Below are 18501 nucleotides of genomic sequence, written 5' to 3' on the forward strand. Positions count from 1 at the left end.
ATGTTCTTGGAATGCGGGAGGAAACCAGAGTACCCGGAGAAAACCCACACAGGCACGGGGAGAACATGTAAACTCCACACAGGAAGGCCAGAGCCGGAATCGAATCTCTCACCTCTGCACTGCGAGGCGGACGTGTTAACCGTGCCGGCCACCGGATTAACGTAATGGAAATAAGAATGGATTTGAATGGAATTGAGCAGTTGATGAAATCTACTTTGCATATCTAAAATACTACAAACTAAAGCTATTCGTTATAAGTGAATCATGTATAATATAATATAAGATAGACGAACATATTTTGACGTGCAAAATCCAAAAGTACGCCGTCGCTTGCATTGAAATGCAGCTGCGCCACAGGAGCGGCGGACTACATTTCCCGTCGTGCACCGCGCGAAAAAAGCGAAACTAAAGGAAAAGCGGAGAAAAGTCGCTGGTTGCGAGGAAAACAACCTCGCGAGCGAGCCCCGATGCGTGGGCCAGCCAGAGCCAGAGGGGAGGGAAAGGAAAGGAAAGGGAAACGTAAGGCGAGTGAGTCCCCGTTCCTCGCAAATGAAAGTTGACTTAGCTTGACGTGAGCGGCTATAAAACCCGCAACTCTGACAATTGCTTGGCAGTCGACGCGAGACGCTTCTTCACGGTGAGTAGCTTTTTTAACGCTGTTTTTTTTTTCTTTCCATTGAGGTGTTGTTGTTGTTGTTGTTGCTGTTGCTGTCTTGAACTGGAATGCTGATTTATTTTTCTCCTCCACAGATGTCTTACACGGTGGTTTTCTTCGATCTTGAAACAACTGGACTGGGTATGAGACATTATGGCATCATAAAAAAAAAAAAATCTAGTTGATGACATTGCTATCAGCGTCACACCTACGTTAAAGTTTATACGTATTTATTTTTTATGCATTTTTATTATATTTTGTGGCTGTTTAAAAACACATTTCTCTGTAAGTACCACCACAGAAGGTTGTCGGGTAAACTCTCCAAGTATTAACATTAAAATGCGCTTACGTCATAGTAGTTCGGGAAGTGTTTATCAAACAAGAGAGCAGTTTTACCCCTAAAAAAGTGTATCAAATATCGTTGTAACTCACTATAACATTATACCCGGTTTATATATAATATCACGCTTGAATAAACGAAAAAAAAAAGAATCCATTATAAATAAAAATTGGCTTCCAATATTTAAAAAAAAAAACAAATTAAAATTTTAATACAAATATTGTGTCCTGAAAAATTAAAATGCTTTACTTAAAATGGAAAAAAAGGAAATCTCATGAATCTTTTTTTCAGTTTTATTCTAATGTTTGATTGTATTTCATGTTTTAAATCTATTTATTCCATTTTGTTTGGTATTGAATTTATCCATCCGTCATCTGAAACCGCTCATTGATTGTAGTTTGCGTTTTAAATATTGTAAATGTAATTTGTACTAAATTCAGTGGTTCTTTTGTGCGTTACTAGAAAGTGATTTAACGATATCCAAACGTCATAATACGATACTATCATGATATAAACCTCAGGATAATCACAATATTGTGGGGAGGTCGGCGATATAAAAAAAAAAAATCTCACAATATTCGAGAAACACTCACAAGATTATTTTTAAAAAAGAAAAAAAGCTCATGATGTTGAAAAAAAAAACAAAGCACAATATGGCTTTTTTGTACATAATAACAGCAATGACAAAGAAATAGGCTTGGCCAGTGTTCCTAGTGACTCAGCGGCGCAAAGTATAATGGTCTATGTAGTTGCTGTGTTTGGCTGAAGTGGCCAAAAGGTCACGGTTTTTGACGGAGAGGTAACATGAGGACGATATTGTGGAAACGTTTTTTTCCATCGTATGGCTTATATTTGCTTACTCCCATAAACTTGAGACGCCCGTGTTGGAACAGGGCCTGGTTGACCTAAAATAATGATAATAAGAATAATTCTTATTACTCTTGCCTATTTATGTTATCGCTTCTTTTTTTAGGGCGAATTCAGGGAACTGTCAGGTTTTTGTTACATTATTCATGGCTATTTGTAGATTCACTTTTTTTTTTTAATTGAGGGTAAGCCCAAGTTATGATAAATGTAGACTTTTTAAATTTTTTTTATTTTTTTAATTTTTTTAATCTTACCTATTTCTCAAACTGAAGCTCATCACTGGCATGCACACTTGCTTTTGTGACAAATTTACCCCATTCTAGTTTGTGAGCACAAAAAGGTTTGAATGATGTATTTTCTTTATTTTCATGTAAAATGTTCATTACAGTTAGGAAGAAGCGCTGGCATGTTTGTTCCACTTCCTGTCAGGAGTCAAAAAGTCTGTTGAGCAATGCGGGCCCTCATCCAAGTTGGAGCCAGCGGCTTCGCAGCTCACATTTCTGCCCAATCACCCGACAGTCGTTTGTGGGCCAATGAGAAGACTGCCCGAATATCGGTTAGCCAATGAGGTTACACTTGGATGTGAACCAGTCACCGTCCAGCCAGACTGAGGCACTGTCCTATTCGAGCCCAAAATATGAGCCGAACAAGTTTGAGGTGATAAAATCAAGATAACGGCCTAAATTGAAGTCCAGCAAATTACATTTTATTTTAAAGCAGTTCTGATGGCATTTTACAGAGAATTTTGATTTAAAAAAATTAATAATAAAGTACTTCATGATTCAATGCAGCTTTATCGAGCTGAAAAGTTACTTTGGTAGGTTTGTTTTGTTTTGCCGACAACAAGAGGGAGCCCACATACCACTAGTCGGTATGTGTTTACACTGCTTTAAATATGACATTTATACTACATTTGCAAAACCACAGAAACAGTTGGACTCCTTTAAACAGCCTCATATCTGTGAATGAGATTACAGTCCTCAAAAGTAGCCAATATGATTGACATTTAAGTTTTATCTTTTGCCTTTGTGCCGGGTCCAAAGTGGCAGTCGCATCTTGTGTTTGAGGCAGATGCGCAATCTGTTGTTGAGACTTGCGATTTGGCCCAAACAACCTTGATGGGTCGCTCTCTGGAGCATTTTATGTCATTGTTCAGGTCAAAAGTGTTTTCCAACCTTGATGAAGCCAAAGCACATATTTGACACAATCAGAAAAATATCATTACACACCCCTGAAGAAAAATATCACAAAGATTATATTGAAATAATGATGAGTTTAGTCATCAATGAGGCTAACCTACGCTACATGTTTTGTTATTTTTCAATTGAAACATTTGTGTTTTTATACACCAGCTAACGGCAGAAGCTTCACGTTTTTTTTTTGTTTTTATTTTGTGAACAATTAAGACAGTTTCGTCATAAGTGAAGCTATTATGCGTGCTGTTGTACACATTAAAGACAGTTTAGTCTTTCATGATGATACGGTAGCGTCTTATGTTTTTGGAAACATTGAAGGTGAAGACAGCCTTCACTGAAGCGAACATGTTTTTGTGGCTTGCACACGGAAGAACGTTAAGTCCCAAGAGAAGCTAACGTAAAACCTATTTGTTGTTGGGTAACATTCAAGAAGAATTTGTCTTTTTTTTCCATACATTGCCGACCGTTCAGTCTCAATTGAAGCCGACATTAGCTTTGAGTGAAGCTAACGAACAGCTAAAGTCCGAAGTGAAGCTAACATACAAGTGAAGCTAACATATAAGTGAAGCTAACGGATGTTTTTGACCACGATGAAGACCGTCTAGTCCTAAACGAAGATAACTTACATGTTCCTCGACACATTGAAGACGTTTTTACTGCACGTGAAGCTAAATTGTCTGTTTTTGTCGAGCATAGACAGTTTAGTCTTCAGTGAAATGCCATGTTTTTGGTGACGTTGAAGACAGTTTTTGTTGTAAGTGAAGTGTACAGACATGTTTTTGTCAACATTGAAGACACGTTAGTTTTATGTAAAGCTAACATGTTTTTGTACACACTGAAGATGGCTGGGCTTTCAATAAAGCTAACATGTTTTTGTTGTTGACAATTTTGCTCCGCAACAAATCTAACATCCATCTTTTTTGTAACCTAAACATGTTTTTGCGCACGTTGAAGACAGTTTAGCTAACCTATGTTTCTGGACTCTCACTTACCCGCAGACACTAGAAACTGCGACATCATCCAGATCGCAGCCGTCTGCGGCATGGCAGACTTCAACGCCTACACCGTCCCCCGCTGTGAAATTACCACAGAAGCCAAGAGAGTCACGGGCTTCTCTGTGGCGAACGGCGTTCTGTTCCGCCATGGGGTGGCCATGCCCACCATGCCGCTCCGTCAGGCTCTCAGCTCTTTCATCGACTTCCTCTCCTCTTTACCGGAGCCCGTGTACCTGGCCGCTCACAACGCCAACCGCTTTGATGTCCCCGTCCTTGACAGGGTGCTGAGGGAGTTCTCCCTCCTGCAGCGCTTTCAGAGGGTCGTGTCCAACTACCTGGACACCTTTCTGCTCAGCAAGAGGATGTTCACCAATTTCTACAGCTACTCCTTGAAGTACATGGTGGAGTACTTCCTGGGGAAGACCTACGATGCCCACAACGCTCTGGAGGATGCCAGGATGCTGCAGGAGCTCTTTCAGAAATGGAAACCGGGCAGGAACGCCGTGGGCAAGTGCTTGATCTAGCGCACGTGTCAAACCAAAAGGCCCAGAGGCCAGATGGGGCCCGCCACGTCATTTTGGGGGGGCGCTCCCGAAGGCAAATCGTGTTCCATATTTTGCCCAGTGCAGTTGTTCTTTTCAATTTTGCGGAAAATCTATAACAACCTTTGCATTTTTCCACACTTTTTACATCTAGAATGAGCACCCCGCCCCCTCTCCAAATCCATTCTTAACATCAATTGAACTATAACGCAGTACTCATTTTGCTTGCCGCTATTTATCATGACTTGTAATTTCAGAGTCTCTTGATGGAGAAAATGTACTCCATGACCCGAGTCAAAGCAGTGACTGATTTAAAAGTATTTGTAATCACATTGAATGTGTATGTGTCAACGTGTGATGAGGGGATGATCCATTGAAATGATTTTCGGAGTCAGAACGGCCCACTATAGGGAAACAATAAGTACAACGTTGCCTGCCATGAAAATGAGTTTGAGCCTTTGGAATGATTGCGTCATGGCCCAGTGGTTTATTTCCAGGCTTCTGCTGACCAAATAAAGCACAAGTGTCAAACTCAAGGCCTGTGGACCAAATTCTACCCTCCGTGTCATTTGATACGGCCCGCAAAAGCTTATAACGTTTTGTTTTGTTTTGTTTTGTTTTGTTTTTTTTTGTCCAAAGATAATGATAATCAAATGCTGGGGCAATCATGTACCGTCAGTGTTCCAACATGAAACATAATTCCATTTGGGACAAGAATGATAATTGCGCGACAGTGCGGCTCTGGCTAACATCCTTTCACGGCTAGCGATGTCGTGTTTGCAATCCGGCGCGCGTGCAGCACTTGTATCAAAAGAAAAGACTCACGCTGTTGAAAAAAAATCCAATGAAACCGCTTCCATGTTGATGCAAAATATAAGATAAGATAAGATAAGATAAGAAAACCTTTATTAGTCTCGCAATGGAGAAATTCCCAATTCACAGCAGCAAAGTTATGTATATAAGCACTTATTTTGCCTCTTGTTCTTCTGCCGTATGTAATCCGACTGCAACTGTAAAACCAAACCATGTATCCACCTGTTGAATTTTGTGATATCGTGACACACTGAGCCGTTTATGAGGTTTCACCGTTATAATCGCGCCCCGCCATCCATTCCTGAGGGCAACCACAGCTACGATGTTGCCAACGCACCTTGAGTATGACACCAGCGGTCGAGGTGAAAGAGCGTACTTTATGGTATACATTCATGTGAATGAATGAACTTGTATTTGGTAGTACTAAAAAGATTTCTATTTTGGAAGATTTAGCACAAGCAATGATGGCCTTGAAAGTCATTTTCGACTAATTTGTGAGAGTATTTTGTTTAAAAAGAAATTTTACATGCACTTTCATTGAACATGAAGTCCTTTTGTACCTCTGTATGGTTTTTATTAGCTGAGGATGTGTGTGTGTGTGTTTGTGTTTGGACTGAAAAACTATGCTTGGTCATTTTAACCGAACATCAACGCCACTAAATTTTGTTCCGTAGACGGATAAATGTGCAGAGCCCAGATTTCACCTTTGTATAATTTTATACTGCACTATTCATAATAGATTTTATGAAACATTTATGCGAATGAAATGAGATGCTTTGTGTTTTCATTTGAAATCGACTTTTCCAAATACCTTTTTTATTCTCTCATTAAAAGCCTTTTTATCCAATGACGAGCGTCTGTGTTGTGTGTGACGTAGATCGAAACAAGGAATGCTACTGACCGTGATCCAACCATTGATAGAGGATAGTGTTCTCAACATTCATTCCATGTGGTCACTTCTGTTTCGTTCTCATGCTCACACATTTTTACACCTGACCATGTCATCTTTTCTTTTTATTTTCCCAATTAATTTTGATCCGCGATAATGCGTTTCTAAACACTTTTTTTCTTGACATTCTGTTTTTTTACACAACACAGAGTAATATGTTTGTTTGTTTTTAAATTAAAAACATTCCATGAAAACAAAAATAAAGTTGTGTATTTAGGAGCTGGAATGGTTTACTGGCATTCAAACTCAACTGGGAAAATTAAAATGTAGGAGCAGGTTTTGTTATGAGGTACAACTAACTTTGCAGGTGAGAATTCGAATCTGGAGCCTGAATTTCATTTGTTTGCCACGTGGGGGCAGCCAAGCGTTGTTTTGTAGCCATCAGCAGAGAAAAGAAGAAGTCTTCTTCGTTTGAAGTATTTTAAATGATTGAGCGGTGCTTTTCTTAGGGGGCAAGATAATGGCGTGTAAAAGTTATACTCTTGCCGTCCTCATGATATCGACCAAATACTTATCAAGTGTCTATTCTGTTTCGTATGACTATTCAAGTTTAAGCTTTTAAACGTTCGATGTTTCGACGGAACGTTTAAAAAACGATGGAGGCGTCGGGGGCAGATGGCTCCTCTCAGCAGCCGATTGTTTTCTTCGACTTGGAGACCACTGGACTCGGTAAGAAAGAGTTTTTGTGAGCTGGGAACCAATACGCCAAAACAAAAATACTCTGTTAAAAGTAGAAATACTGATTCTATTTATTTAATACTGATCCTTGAATGTTCCCCAGTACTGAAGTGCTTGTGTGTAAAAAAATTTTTTTTCGTTTTGAATTTACTTTTTCTCTAAAAAACGTAAAACCTCTCGAGAATTTTGGAGGTCCTGTGGAATTTTCACTGGACAGCATTTAATATCACGAGAGTTATAAAGTCATTTTTCCAAAACTTTCACGAAAGTTGGAAAAAGTGGTTTTCATTGAACAGTACTTTAAACTGTTATGACTTTTAGGGGGTTTTTTTTGGGGGGGGGTTGTTGGAAAAGAAAAATCACAAATGCAGCCATAATAACAATACAAAATATACCTGTGAGGTGCAGGTATTATTTTGTCCACTTCTCATCCTCCCCTTCGACATCGTCGTATTTGTGACTGAGTGTGCGACTGTGCGTGGCTTAAAAAGGCGGGGCCAAGGTCCCGCTGTAGGTCGGTTTGGGTGGTCAGCATTGAAAGTTATGCGAGTGTCGCCATCGTCAGGTCCGACGTGCGATCTGGTTCAGCTGGCGGCGGTGAACGGGGACCGCTCCCTCAACCTCTACACGGTCCCTCGTTGTCGAATGGAACCGGGCGCCGCCAGGGTGACGGGCCTGAGGGTGCGCCGACACAAGCTCTACCTGCACCGCCGCGCTGTCCCCACCAGCCCCCTGCGGGAGGTGCTGCTGTGCTTCATCGCCTTCCTGCGAGCGCTCGGACGCCCCCTGCTGGCAGGCCACAACATCCGCCGCTTCGACTGCCGCGTGCTGGCCCGAGCCCTGGACGAGACGGGCCTGCGAACACAGTTCGAGGCGTCCGTCGCCGGCTGTGTGGACACGCTGCCCGTGGCCCGGGAGGTGCTGAAGGATTGCGGCATGCGCAGCTTCAAGCAGGAGTACCTGGTGAAGGAGCTGATGGGTGTGGACTACAAGGCACACAACGCTTTGGAAGACGTGCGCTCTTTGCAGACGCTTTACTACGTGCTGCAGCCCAAGCCGGAGGTGGTGGCGCGCTACGCGTTCAGCCTGAGTGATGTGCAAGTGGTCGCCAAGGAGGAATTGACCGGAGGTCCCAAAGGCAAGCGTCTGCTGCCGGGACAGCGCCTCCTTTGGCAGCACCTGGAACAACCAGAGAAGGAACACTAATGACAAAGAGGCGTAGTAGCATCACAGAACTTAGCGTTGACCTTGTCGACCAAATGTCAGCTTCTGAATTGACCTCATATCAAGATGAACCCTAACGGTATTGTTTTTCTACTGCGAAATGAACCTAATAAATTTTTTTAAAGATGAAAAACATGTCAAATTTTGTGTGAAGGCGACACATTGTTTGCGTTTGTGTGGTTTGTGGAGGTACTTGTTGGTTGTACTGTATTGTATTGCGGGGGTGTCATGTGCCAATACAAATTTAGCTAAATGCCTTTGTGAAATAATAACCCGAGTGGAATGTGGTCAGCATGTCTGTCTCATAGGTCTGAGGTTTTCAATATATGGAATTATATGGGAATTTGAATGAAGCACAGAGTTAAAAGTTCCAAAACCAATATTTATACATGAATATAATGTTGACTTTTTGCCCGAGCGGACATGCTTTCCTTGATGGAAAGAATAGATTGCTGTTCCATCTCAATTCCACAAGGTGGTGCAAAATCCCCATACGGACGCCAATGATTGACGTGCCAGACTCGAAACTTTACACAAGACAAACCCTAAAAAGAGACGCCAAGTTGTAAGATTTTTCTGTTTGTTTGGTTTTTTTTTTTAACGGCCGCCCCAGCAATGTAACCATGTAGGGCCTCCCATAATGCACATTCCAAAAACCACCACTGATTCCGTGCAACCTGAATTAGCAGAGACGGACACTTGACCCGATTGTGCCCGTCCGTCCTCTGTCCGCGACCTGGGTACCCTTCCGTCATCGTCCCTCCGTCCTTATTCATATAATAATCGCCCCACCCCCACCCCGTGCTTCCATCCCAGTCCGCCCCCTCCCGACACGTCATTAACCTGGTTCGGAACAATAAAAGGGACTGACGTCCTTGCTTAGTCTATCCTTTAAAAAAAAAAAAAAAAAAACTCGTCCTCCGTCTCCAGGAGCAGAACGGCCATCACTACTAATTAGATATAAATTTCTTTAAACATGACCCACGATGTAATAATTAGCACCATCGACTTTTTCATTTCAACCACTTCCACGTTATCACAGTTAATGTTAGTCACAAAAATATAAATGTAACTTAGTATGTCTATTATCAACAGAAAACAAATGGAAAATAAAATGTATTTTTTTTCAAACCATTAGTGGTGGAGTTCCAAAATTAAAAAAAAAACAAAAAACAACAAAACCTGATAAACAGGCAATCCAGTGACAGGACAAAGCTTTTATTGAACCATTTTGACATTGACAATTTTTTTTGCCATTCCCATGCTACAGCAAGGCCCCGCTCCAAAATTCTCACAACCATGGAGGGATTAACGTCTACAACAGCAACAACACTCACAAAACAAAAACTCAACTCTCCTTTGTGCGTGCAAAGTGCAAACTGGAATGGTGACTCAATGAAAAGCGAAGATACAATGGAAGACGCTCCAGCAGTAACTTGAAGTTCCATGACCCCTTTGCTCATCAAACAATGCAAGAGAAACCTTTCGGCGGACACGGTCGGCGCATGTGAAATGATACACCGATGATCAAAAGCGACGCCACCCGTGAAATACAAACTTTGAGATCATTGGAACAAAGTGCATTCCTTGGCCGTTGGTCACAGGAAGTAGAACGGAATGATCGGAATGGCAAAAACTTCAAGAACACATCAAGTCCCGTCTCACGTTTGCAGGTTTCGACGAGGACAAAATATACAAAACGTTCAAAACGAAAACTCGAAAACTTGGCGCAGCATTTGTTCTGACACTTCATCAACTTTTGCTCTTGTTGCTCATGCTTTGTTGGATTTGTTCTACAATAGCAAATATATCCTGAATTCATTTTTCCTTTTTTTTTTTGTTTATACAGTAGAACCCCCGAAGAGGAAGCACGTGATGATAACCATAGAACTGGGACATTGACCAGAGAACCTTGACCAATACAGAACGTTATTCCTGTGAAACGGTGAGCATTATTATTATTTACACTCGCATCACGGTTTAAAATGTTAAAATGAGGTCTGCGGCCAGCAAATATTTCTAGAATCGATGATGCCGCGGATCAATCGGATTAAAAAATCTTTTTGCATGACTTAACAGAAGGTGAACTAGAAGCGCAGGAATTATTGAGGTCGACCACCTTCACATTCCACACTGCGGTATCTGTGACTTTGAGCGCGTGTGGCTTTAGAGGGAGGGGCGTGGCCTGGTGAGTGACATGGGAGCCAGCACAAAACAGTGTGGCTGCTCGGCAGTTTTTACTTATATACTATATGTGTGTGTGTTCCACTTTGGAGGTTCCAGTGTACAAGACGATTTTGAACAGGAAGTATTCAGGTCGCGAGCAGTCGTCACTTGTCAGTATAGTCATCCAAACATCCACGTATGAGACATGCGTCAAGCATCTCATCAACTCTCCGTGGACAAACAAGGTTATATGAGCCAACTGGAACAGTGTACAAATAGTAGAGCGTCCACAGTTCGGACGATTGCGCGTTTTGTCGTCCAGTAAATATCGCCGCATTCTGCATGCACGCATTTCCGCACGAGGCCATTCTGCATTCCTCATCGGTTAACATGTTTTTACACGATTGGAATATTTTGAGCATGTTCCGCAGTTTCCAATCTTTTCACGCTGTTGTTTAAAATATTAGTCCGCATTTTGCACTCGCAGGTTTGCAGCATTTCCTGCGCCGGTTGTCATTTTCACTTTTGACGCTGGCGTGAAAAATGAGTTCGTTTCATCAGCATCGATCTGTATTCCTATAGCTTCTTGTTTTAGGCAAATGTACATAATTGTCAACATCATAATTACGACTCGCGTAATGCTAACATCTTGGAGCATAATTTGGCCACCACTGTGAATGATTCTTTTCGTGGTTCAACCTCTTTCAGCGTTAATGTCATATTCGTTACGTTTCCCATTTTGGCACCAGTGTGAATACGTTTGAGAATTTTGCACCACTTACGTCTCATATTGCACTCGAAAGCTACGTGTGCATTCCGCACCAATGTCAATGTTGCCGCATTTCTCCCAATGGAAGTGATGCGGACCCAATCAGTACTGTTGTGATCCTGTTCCGGCATTGCGCCTTGGTCTGTAGGTAGTTTACACTCAGCAGGACCAACCCCGTGTGTCCCTTCACCGTGAACATGAAGCAAACATCCACCAAGAAAAAAAGATAAAAGAAAAAGATACGAATCAACCCTGTTTGACGTGAAGTGAAAAGGTCGAGGTCCCTAAGTCACCCAAATGTGCTTTTCACCATATTGTGAGGGACGCCCGGTGAGAATAACGCCTCCTTCATCAAGCATCTTCTCACTTTCGGCAGCTACCCGCTGATCTCCGTCAGCCCGGAGTCGGACAAAGTAGATTGCAGTACTGTATTTCCAACGTCCCACCTCCCCAGATTTGAATCGCTTAAACCAGGGGTGTCCAAGGGATGCCAGGGGCCATTTTTTGACTTGCCAAAACGCCTTCCTCAAGCAATTCGTCGTATTTATACGACGAGTGGAAATAATGAGGCGAGCTGCATTTGAAACGGGAGGCGGCAATGCTTTGGCGCAGAAGGAACCGGTGAGCCGAGGAAAGTCTGGCCAGCGAAGATGATTCATTTGCGTGTATTCCAACCTGTACTTTTGGCCAACTCGTCAGAGAGTCGCAGTGAGCGCAGACGCGCTGCTGACACGACTTACCGTTGTAATCGATTATAGCGGAAGAGATTTTCTCTTTTTTTTTTTAAACCGTTATATAGTAGCGAATGATTTTGGGGTGGTGTTGCGTTGATGTTTAGGGTGCGATGATGATTGACAGCAATAGAAGGGCAACGATGCGGTGCTTGGTAACTCAGGCGAGATGTGGGATTTCGGCGTCACCAGCCCTCGCACTGATTTTTTTTTTTTTTTTTAAAGAGCATTACAGGCCGAGTCAAATGAGATTTTTAGTAGATCTGCTGAAAAATAGGCAGCAGGCTACAAAAAGCCCCCCGACTGTAGTTTGGACACCCCCGGCGTAAGCGTTAGCGTTAAGGTTGAAGTGATTGAACCATTGTGCAAGTGGTTCTTTTCCATGTGGTTGCTTTCTTCTAAGCACCCGACAAAAGATTTGCATTAAGGAAGCTACCGTCCGAGTCTCAAAATTACAACAATCGTCATCTCCCACGGACCCACGCACACGTACGCACGAGTCCCACTACAGGAGGCAGCAGGCCCGAAACATGGTCACACCCGACGGGGAGGTGACGTGCATCAACACGCTCTCGTTGGCCGACACAAACAAAACCGTGCCCCGCCTCAGGCTGATGTCAGACAGCGCGGCGGCCGAGGTGGCGCTGGCGTCGCCTTCGATGACCAGCAGGATGCTGGCGCTGTCGACGGGCGCCAGTGTGTACTGCTTCATGGAAGCTGGCACCTGGAGAAAGGGACAAACGTGTTATGTGAGGCGGTGCTTCTTCAACTTTTACATCATGTACTATCTCCCCCACAAAAAATACAAAAAATTGAATTGTAGTAGCATGACGTACCACAAGAGGGCGCCAACTGCACTAAGATTCACTCGTTGGTCAAATAGCATAGTTGCCCACAACATATTTATTAAGCGTTTTTGGATATTGATTTTTTTTTTTTCCCTAAAAGTACGTTTAAAAATGGCTACTCTGCCTCGCCTTCATTTGCTGTTGAATAAATAAACACAATTCAGATTCAGAGTGCCGACGACAAGGCCTGGCACGTAGATTCCCGTTTCTTGTCAGAATGCTATTCTGAAAATTCTCTCACATGTATCCTCATGACGGTGAAGTCCGGCACAGGGGGGTCGTAGACGGTGACGCAAGGGTCCGAGGCGTCCTGAACTGGTGGGAAAATCTTGGCGGCGGAAGGGCTCGGGCTGTAGTTGAGCATCTCGCAAAGCGTGTTGACGTCGATGTATTTTGGGGTCAGGCCGGCTCTTACCGTGTTGTCGGAGCACGCCATGCACTCGATACAATCTGACAGCAAAACAAAAATAAAAATTGACTAAAACCTCGTCAAGCCGAAGACTGACTCAGATTTGTGAAAGTACTTCAGTCAGCTCGTTGCTTAACTTTTGAAAGTTTGGACACTTTCAAATGATAACTTTGCATGGAAATGTCACCAGAAACTCGGACGACTGACCTCCGTGCAGGTAAGCGTGAGGTTCATTCGCTCCAAGGAACATGGCCTGGTTGGGATCCAAGAGTACGTGATTGAGGAAGTAGATGGAGAAGCAGCCGATGTCGCCGGGGTATTGCGAATGGAGGCGGAGCAGCAGCTCGCCATTACTGCTCGCTGTATCCTTGCCTGCCGCGCCTACAAAAAACCCATCAACTCATTCAATAATCATGCTCACGAGAAATTTGGTCAAATGAGTTCCCCCTTGTCAATTCCCTTTCCAAAATGGTGACGGGGAATTTTGCAGGCTTTTATTTAGATTTTTTTAATCCACAAATAAAATATTTGGGTTGATTTTCAAATTAAAAAAAAACTCAATTATAAAAAAAATGTGTACAGTATCTTTACCTTTAAAATTGCTGTAAAAAATTGCGTTTGAATAAGAACGTAAGCGCAAATGAAATAATTAACAGTCTTTGAAATGAGCCAAAATGTGGACATTTGTGATCCCGGCGACGCGGTGCGCTCACCTTCTTCAGTGACTCTCTTGACCAGCATGTTGAGTTGATCCACAAACACTTTCTTCTCACAGATCATCATCCTGGTGAAGCACTTCTTCAGCGCCCGCCTGGCACGGCCCGTGTCGCCCGCGCTGCCCCGCAGCTCCTGAGCCGCTTCGTTGCCCACCAGAGCGCGGAACTCCGGTACGGCTAATCGGGTGCGCCAACGAGTTATGTTTAGTTTGGGCCTTTAAGCAATGAACCCCGTCTGTTAGAAACCCTTTTTAACATCCTGTCAGACTCACATTGGAGGAATCCGAGGATCTCCTCCACTGGCCTGAAGCCGCAGAGGCCCTGGAAGTGCGTGAGCGCGATGGCCATCTCTGGCTTGTGGTTGTCGTCCGGGTAGTGTTCCGGAAACTGAGCGTGGAGACGAGCGGCTAACTCCTAAATAAATCCGAAGAAAATAGTCAGTCAGCGGGCCCTTTCGAAGCCAGGAACTCCCAAGCATCGTTGCGGGTGGCTGGCGGTTAGCCAACCCACCGATTTTAGGCAGGTTGTATCCTAGTGCCGTAATGTGTGAAGTTAAACATGTGACGCTCACTTCTTCGGCCCTTCTTCTCTTCTGTGTTGCTACGGTGTGCCAAGGTTTCCTGTGTCTTATGTGTTGTGTTGTATTATTTTGTCATTTTATGCTAACTGTTCTTTTGATGGCGGCGCGGGCACCCGCAGCGGCTCCTCTCTGCCCTGGTTGAGAGGAATGAAATTTCATCTGTGCTGTGTGTTGCACATTTGACAATAAAGTTGACTTGAACTTGAACTTAAAATACGTGTTGGAGAGTGGCAATTGCTTTCAACACGGTGGTGGGCGATGAGCACTCCTGCCTTACAGCTCAGTTCAAATCTCATGTCCGGTCTTCCTTGTGTGGAGTTTGCATGTTGTCTTTGCGCTTCTGTGGGTTTTCCCTAAAAAATGCACGCTAACCCCTAACCCTGTCTCAGAAGACAGAACGTTCCCGTGTGGACTTCCTCGCCGCTGTGTAAGTGCCAGCTTGTGCGTGTGTGTACGTCTTACCCTGTTGGGGTGAGCCTGTATGGACAAGGCGGTGTTGACGGAGAGGACTTTGAAGAGGAAGGGCAGCTGGCCCTGAAAGGTGTCCTTGACCTTGGAGCCCAGGCACGCTGGGAAGTGGGCGATCCACTGACCCAGGGTGGTCTGCGCGATCCGATTGTCTTTGATCTGGGCGTCACCCTTCGGGTGGGCGCCCATCCACAGCTGGAGGAGGCAGAAATGAGCATCGCGCTCAGGTTACGCTGACTCGGGCACTTTGGAAGCACCTTGTTTAAGGTTTGTGCAGGCAGAAGTCAGAAAGGTGTTTCACTTTCCATCACAAATGTGTACACGTAACTTAGAAAATATATACAGTACTGTACGGTCTATCACTTTTGACCATATTTTTTTTCCCGTAACTATATCTACACCACCGTAGAAGGCTACCGGTGATGGCAAAGAGTAAAGGCCTGCGATGTGGCTGAACCAGACTGCAATGGACCACTGAAGAAAAAAAATGGCAGTTGATGACTGACTTCGTAGATGGAGTGATTCACCGCACATCTAACAACGCACTACGACAGTAAACTGTGACTCCTTTGTCAGAAAGGTATCTTTTTCTGCTTCTATGGTTAGCTTCTGTCTCACATCAAAAGATATTTTGGGTTCATCATTTCGATGCACGCTGATCGTAAGTTAAAGTGTGGCATCATGACCCTCTGAAACCGACCGTAATTCAGCGTATTGTCACGCGACCGTCGCCCGTAAAGTGTGAAAATGTCACTGCGTTGGTAAACGAAATTGATGACCTTCATCACAACCCGCACAGGGCTGCCGGGGTGCTCAATAAAGAGCGGCAGTCAAAACGGTGCAAGTCTCGGCCATGTTGTTTTGGCTCCTTGTGGGTGGTGACGGACAACATTATGTACCTCGGCATAAGGTTTGCCATCCTGGATGACGGCTAACGCGTCCCCGCCGAGCACCAGTTTGGCCACTTCGCTGTCCAGGCCCACCTTTCCCCACGCATAGTTCTGCACTGCACAGGCCAGTGGAAACACTAAAACAGAGGCAAGGGGGAGAAAAGCAAATGTTGTTTGGAACACAACTTGATTCAAAAATATGCTGTAAATGCAAATTCAGGATTTCGGGGCCATGACAATCCAGCAAAACTGCCAGAAAAATCTTGAAAGGGCTGCTTTGTGGTGTGATGCACTGAAAAAAAAGTACACATTTAACATTCAGTTGCACGTGATTAAGTGGTGAACTGATGTCATGTTCTACTCTTTTCCTCAAAAATATTCAAATGATACGTGTTAGTTTCGCACGTTATAATAATGTGCAACCGAGCTACATGTCTGAATTAAGTAAGTCCAAATGACTTTGCTTCTCAAGACGAGCCAACCAACATGTCACGTGTACTATGTTTTGTTTTCCATTTTCTGGATTAAATTTGAATTTGATTGCCATTTAAACGTCTGTGAAATCATTCAATGTGGCATTTTTTTTTTGTGTCAAACCTTTCGTCATTCCGGGGTTGCATTGTTTTCACGTAACGCATTGTGAGCCGCTAATACCACCGTCATACTGTCGCAATAGTTTGCCTTCCCCAACAATGGCCTCTCGGAGCACCATATCAGCCAGAAGAATGAAAAATAGTGGCGAAAAAAAGTAACGCGACGTGACGCGCGGCACGACGTCGCACTCAGTTCCCGCCATAGCCTACTTATTGTTTGCCATATAATAGTCACTCTTAATTGTGTTGCTGTGATGATGACTTTTCCTACTGCATTGGTGATCGACTTTGGGCGTTCTGACTTACGTACATATTCACGGACGCAACTGCGTCGTAAAGCGAGGTACCTATCTAAATATTAGCACGCTAGCATCGAGAGTCGATTTGGCTGCAATGTCGTCGGAAATAAATGTTGATTAAAAAAAAAAGAAAAATAACACTTATGTGTGCGGCAGCAGTCGATTTGGCTGTAATGTCGTAGGAAATAAATGTTGATTAAAAAAAAAGAAAAATAACACTTATGTGTGCGGCAGCGGGAAGGCGTTGATGCGACGGAGATGCGGTTGTTGACAAGGGAAAAATACGCGACTAAGCAGATTTGAGCACAATGCAGCGTTCTCCTCAAACGGAACACACACGCGAGAAGGTAACACGGTGACTGCGTTCGTTGACCTCTCCGGTGTATGTGGAACGCAAACAAAAAAAAGTATCTGGTTACTACATGATAATGGAACAGAGAGGCTAGCTAGCAAACAAACTACCCGGTTAGGCCACATTAGGTTCTGTTAAAAAGGAAAACGAGCGCTTTTTGCTCGATACGATCCGGTTAGCTTGAGATATTTCAAAAGCACCTTGCGGGAGTGGAATGGTTGAACAGAGTTGCGGAGGAGATGTGGAGCTTACCTCTTACTTCCTCCATGACGGCGACCCCGCGAGCTGTTTCTCGGCCGGTGACGTCACGCACTTTTCCAGAGCCTTTCGGTTTAAAAGCTTCCGATGGTTCACGTCTCGCTGAACGTACCGATTCCGAATATTTAACCGCACCGAGCACATTAGCCAAATTTGTTGTCGACTAAGAGAATTGTTAGAGTAACACGACGAAGTAAAAAGTTGTGCTCGAAATAATTATTTGATTAAGAGTAAGTAGACTGAAAAAAATACGTGTTGAATTTACTCAATGTTATAATGTCAAGTCGCAGCACAAAACAAAATAAAAACTGGACCCAGATATATTTTAAGTGGACATATAGTAAACAAAATAAAAACTGGACCCAGATATATTTTAAGTGGACATATAGTCTACTTGAAAATGTGTTTTGTGCAGCTACTTGACATAAATTAATGCAAATTCGGCCATAAACAAGTCCAAACTGGAGCTCTTGGAGGCTGCAATGTGGCAATTTTCAGGAATGTTTGAACATGTTTACTTTTGCTGTACATATTTCTGAATCTAATGAAATGTTTCAAAAGCTATCAAAAAATGTTTTGAATTACACACGAGTTACATATGTATTTCTGTCCACACCCTTCATTTGCGTGTGTTTGTGATTTTCATTGTCTTCCCTTGTCATGAATTTTCATCCATTTTGCTTTATTATAATAACCTAGTCCTCGTGCGTGTTTATAATCTCTTTTAAATATGTTATTTGCATCATGACTGGCATGACAAGCTTGTTCTCCTCCTTTTGTAGTACTGTAATGTACATGCTATTAAGTCATAATATAAGAAAAATCATCATCCATCTTTCCATCTACAGTACGTTCTATAGTAGAAAGGGTTCTGTCAGTCGTCATCTGTACCTGTGGGTAAAAAACAAAAAAAACAAAAAAAAGCAAAAAAGACTGAGAGCCTCCACAAGCATAGTACGTTCTATACCGATTATCCCCATCAGGGTAACGGGTCTGATGGACCCTATCCCAGCTTGTCTTTGATATTTTTGTCTACTATGTGGTGAATTGGCTCAATTTTATTTTGTCAAGTGGTTGCACGAACTAAAATCATGCTGCTCCAGATACATTTTGCAGATGATTTTATTTCGTGTCACCACTTGACGAAATGAAGTTGAGTCAAG

At 43.3% G+C, this 18501-nt stretch overlaps 3 protein-coding genes across 5 annotated transcripts; 2 read left to right on the top strand and 1 right to left on the bottom strand.

Annotated features, from left to right (window-relative positions):
* The first annotated feature begins 391 nt into the window (after positions 1 to 391).
* On the top strand, positions 392 to 5435 carry LOC109518239 (DNA polymerase III subunit epsilon-like). 3 transcript variants are annotated; one of them, XM_019873971.1, is made up of 4 exons: positions 392 to 637; positions 751 to 796; positions 4057 to 4606; positions 4637 to 5435. In XM_019873971.1, exons 2-3 carry the CDS (start codon positions 751 to 753, stop codon positions 4575 to 4577), a joined length of 567 nt encoding a protein of 188 aa, XP_019729530.1. In that variant the 5' UTR covers positions 392 to 637; the 3' UTR covers positions 4578 to 4606; positions 4637 to 5435. The 3 variants fall into 3 exon arrangements, with proteins under 3 accessions (XP_019729530.1, XP_019729531.1, XP_019729529.1); XM_019873972.1 differs by having other exon boundaries at positions 4057 to 4600; positions 4631 to 5435; XM_019873970.1 differs by having other exon boundaries at positions 4057 to 5435.
* Positions 5436 to 6722: 1287 nt separating this feature from the next.
* On the top strand, positions 6723 to 8383 carry LOC109518238 (uncharacterized). Its single transcript, XM_019873969.1, has 2 exons — positions 6723 to 7026; positions 7601 to 8383. Exons 1-2 carry the CDS (start codon positions 6954 to 6956, stop codon positions 8239 to 8241), a joined length of 714 nt encoding a protein of 237 aa, XP_019729528.1. The 5' UTR covers positions 6723 to 6953; the 3' UTR covers positions 8242 to 8383.
* Positions 8384 to 9461: 1078 nt separating this feature from the next.
* Positions 9462 to 17418, bottom strand: mpi (mannose phosphate isomerase). The gene is made up of 8 exons (XM_019873968.1): positions 17333 to 17418; positions 15846 to 15973; positions 14941 to 15141; positions 14171 to 14312; positions 13896 to 14075; positions 13390 to 13563; positions 13015 to 13223; positions 9462 to 12649 (listed from the first exon to the last, which is right to left on the bottom strand). Exons 1-8 carry the CDS (start codon positions 17346 to 17348, stop codon positions 12431 to 12433), a joined length of 1269 nt encoding a protein of 422 aa, XP_019729527.1. The 5' UTR covers positions 17349 to 17418; the 3' UTR covers positions 9462 to 12430.
* Positions 17419 to 18501: the final 1083 nt, after the last annotated feature.

Source organism: Hippocampus comes, unplaced genomic scaffold, assembly GCF_001891065.2.
Source record: "Hippocampus comes isolate QL1 unplaced genomic scaffold, H_comes_QL1_v1.1 scaffold298, whole genome shotgun sequence".
NCBI lineage: Eukaryota > Metazoa > Chordata > Actinopteri > Syngnathiformes > Syngnathidae > Hippocampus > Hippocampus comes.

What these genes read in the sequence shown, in the direction of transcription:
- LOC109518238 (XM_019873969.1), top strand. Translation starts at nt 6,954, where the DNA reads ATGGAGGCGTCGGGGGCAGATGGCTCCTCTCAGCAGCCGATTGTTTTC. An exon ending in CTTGGAGACCACTGGACTCG is followed by an intron (nt 7,027 to 7,600) that starts GTAAGAAAGAGT and finishes CGCCATCGTCAG; the next exon opens with GTCCGACGTGCGATCTGGTT.
- mpi (XM_019873968.1), bottom strand. An exon ending in TACAGGCTCACCCCAACAGG is followed by an intron (nt 14,313 to 14,940) that starts GTAAGACGTACA and finishes GGATTTATTTAG; the next exon opens with GAGTTAGCCGCTCGTCTCCA. An exon ending in TCACCGTCATGAGGATACAT is followed by an intron (nt 12,650 to 13,014) that starts GTGAGAGAATTT and finishes CCCTTTCTCCAG; the next exon opens with GTGCCAGCTTCCATGAAGCA.
- LOC109518239 (XM_019873970.1), top strand. Translation starts at nt 751, where the DNA reads ATGTCTTACACGGTGGTTTTCTTCGATCTTGAAACAACTGGACTGG. An exon ending in TCTTGAAACAACTGGACTGG is followed by an intron (nt 797 to 4,056) that starts GTATGAGACATT and finishes ACTTACCCGCAG; the next exon opens with ACACTAGAAACTGCGACATC.